This window comes from Cicer arietinum, chromosome 6 (assembly GCF_000331145.2).
Source record: "Cicer arietinum cultivar CDC Frontier isolate Library 1 chromosome 6, Cicar.CDCFrontier_v2.0, whole genome shotgun sequence".
In the NCBI taxonomy this organism is placed as follows: Eukaryota; Viridiplantae; Streptophyta; class Magnoliopsida; order Fabales; family Fabaceae; genus Cicer; species Cicer arietinum.
In genome coordinates, this window is record NC_021165.2 from 10993453 (window position 1) to 10995444 (window position 1992).

Below are 1992 nucleotides of genomic sequence, written 5' to 3' on the forward strand. Positions count from 1 at the left end.
AATATGTATTGTATATAGAATGTTGTTTTGAGATGTGAAAGTTATCTCCTTGTCAATCATAATATATTTCCTATCGGACATAATTTATAAATTGGACAAAAGGAATTGTGACTTAAATGCATCAATTGTGATCTAATGGTATATCATTGATTTGAGTAAAAAAAAATGGTACATTATTAATGGTACACAAGTGAGGGACTTAACTGCTCCATCATCTTTGAAGCCACCTGTATACATTCCTGTGTTTCGTTTGTTATATTTTTGCAATACAAAGTGTGTGGATTCCCTTGCTGATGACAATTAGGTTTAGTAGAGGTTCAAATGACTATCATGATACAAATTACTACTCAGATATCAAATATAAGCAAAAGTAGGTTAAAGAACATCGATGTAAGTGTGTAACCTTATATGTAACATGGCACTGTGAATATGTAACTGGTTTTACCAATGGTTTGTTCTCTGTCCCTGTCATGAGTTGCAGAAAGAACAATGGCACAATTCATCATGGTGCTGATTTACTATGCGCCGATCGCTATAAGAACGGTGAGATATTTGTACTGAACAAATATAAACACTTGAAACATGAAATAAGTCTATAATTACAAAACTTTTAACTTTGATTAAATTCATTTAAGTTTTAACTATAATTCCAAAACTTCAGATTGATTTTTGTCATGTAATTTTAGAACCTTATGAATTCTTGAACCAAGCAGAAGCAAAGAAGATAACAAACAAGCCTACCTTACTAGTACCGTTTGAGTTCCAAGATTTTGGGGAATGAATTCATGCTAAAATCTTTGAAAAGTTTATATAGAAATTTGTACAGGTTTTATGAAAAATTGAAACCAAAGTTTAAGATAAATACTCATCTAACAATGCAAAATCAGGAATTACAAAGAAAATAGGATCATGCTTCCTACAAAGAACTCAAGTTCTAAACACTAACCTTGTTTCTAGAAAACATCTTACTTAATTTCAGTCTTACAGGAGACCTCTCGCAATCATTTTATCAAGAAATTTCTCTGCCTTGTCGTTTTCATCTTTATAAAAACGGATAATTATTTCATAAGTTGTAGCATTTGGATTGCATCCATTCTCTTTCATTTTTTACATCAATGCGAAAGCTTCATCAAACAAGTCATTGTTACAAAACCCATGGATCATAACGGTATATATATAGACATCTAGATTATAGCCTTTAACATAAGATCTTCAAAAACTTTTTGTGCATTCTTTAGTCTTCCACCTTTACACAACTCATCTATAAGAATAGTGTATGTGTACATATTTGGTTGAATACTCTTGTCTTTAATTTTTTTTAATAATGCAATTGCCTTGTCAACACGATGGTTTTTGCATAAAGAATCCGATATAGAATTGTAAGTAATTATATTACGCGGTTGACCGCTATCATGCATCTCATCAACAAGCTATAAAGCATATGAGATTCTCTCAGATTTGCACAAAAAGGAACTGTAAATCCTAGTATTGTGAATTTTACAATCAATATTCACAATGTTCTACTTCTCAAACTAACTAACTGACACTTTTCCCCTAACTATTATGTACCTTGCTTTTAGGCCTCAACAAGCTAACTTATACCCATAATCCCCATCAGATTTTACATGTATTCTACCTTTGTATTTGTAAAGATTCCAAAATAGTATATCAGGAATGGCAGCAATGAATCAAAAAGAACAGTCATAAACCAGAGTTTATGGTCTATCAGTTACAACAAGACTATCTGATTCATCCTCTTGGTCTCAATGAATATCGAAATGAAATTTTTATCATATAGTAAACCGTCATGATATTTACTATTGTTGAAGGTATTGGCTATGTAATACAGTTAATGCAAAATAAAAACCTAACACTTAAATTTTAATATTCTAAAAATTTCTCTCAAGTTGGAACTACCAATTTGTGAAGTATAAACACACTTAACAAAATTGATTGAAATGATAAAATAATGTTGAAACATTGATTCAAAAT

General features: G+C 30.6%; 2 protein-coding genes across 2 annotated transcripts in view; both read right to left on the reverse strand.

Moving 5' to 3' along the window:
- Positions 1 to 849: 849 nt before the first annotated feature.
- LOC101492971 (uncharacterized) overlaps positions 850 to 1992 on the reverse strand; it is a 61217-nt gene continuing 60074 nt past the window's right edge. Inside the window, exon 3 of the mRNA XM_073370410.1 lies at positions 850 to 1124. The gene's annotated coding sequence lies outside the window, so the exon portion shown is untranslated. The remainder of the gene's footprint in view (positions 1125 to 1992) is intronic.
- Positions 1185 to 1992, reverse strand: part of LOC101494369 (uncharacterized) — a 2805-nt gene continuing 1997 nt past the window's right edge. Inside the window, exon 2 of the mRNA XM_073370441.1 lies at positions 1185 to 1430. Within this exon, the coding sequence (XP_073226542.1) occupies positions 1185 to 1430 (246 nt within the window). The remainder of the gene's footprint in view (positions 1431 to 1992) is intronic.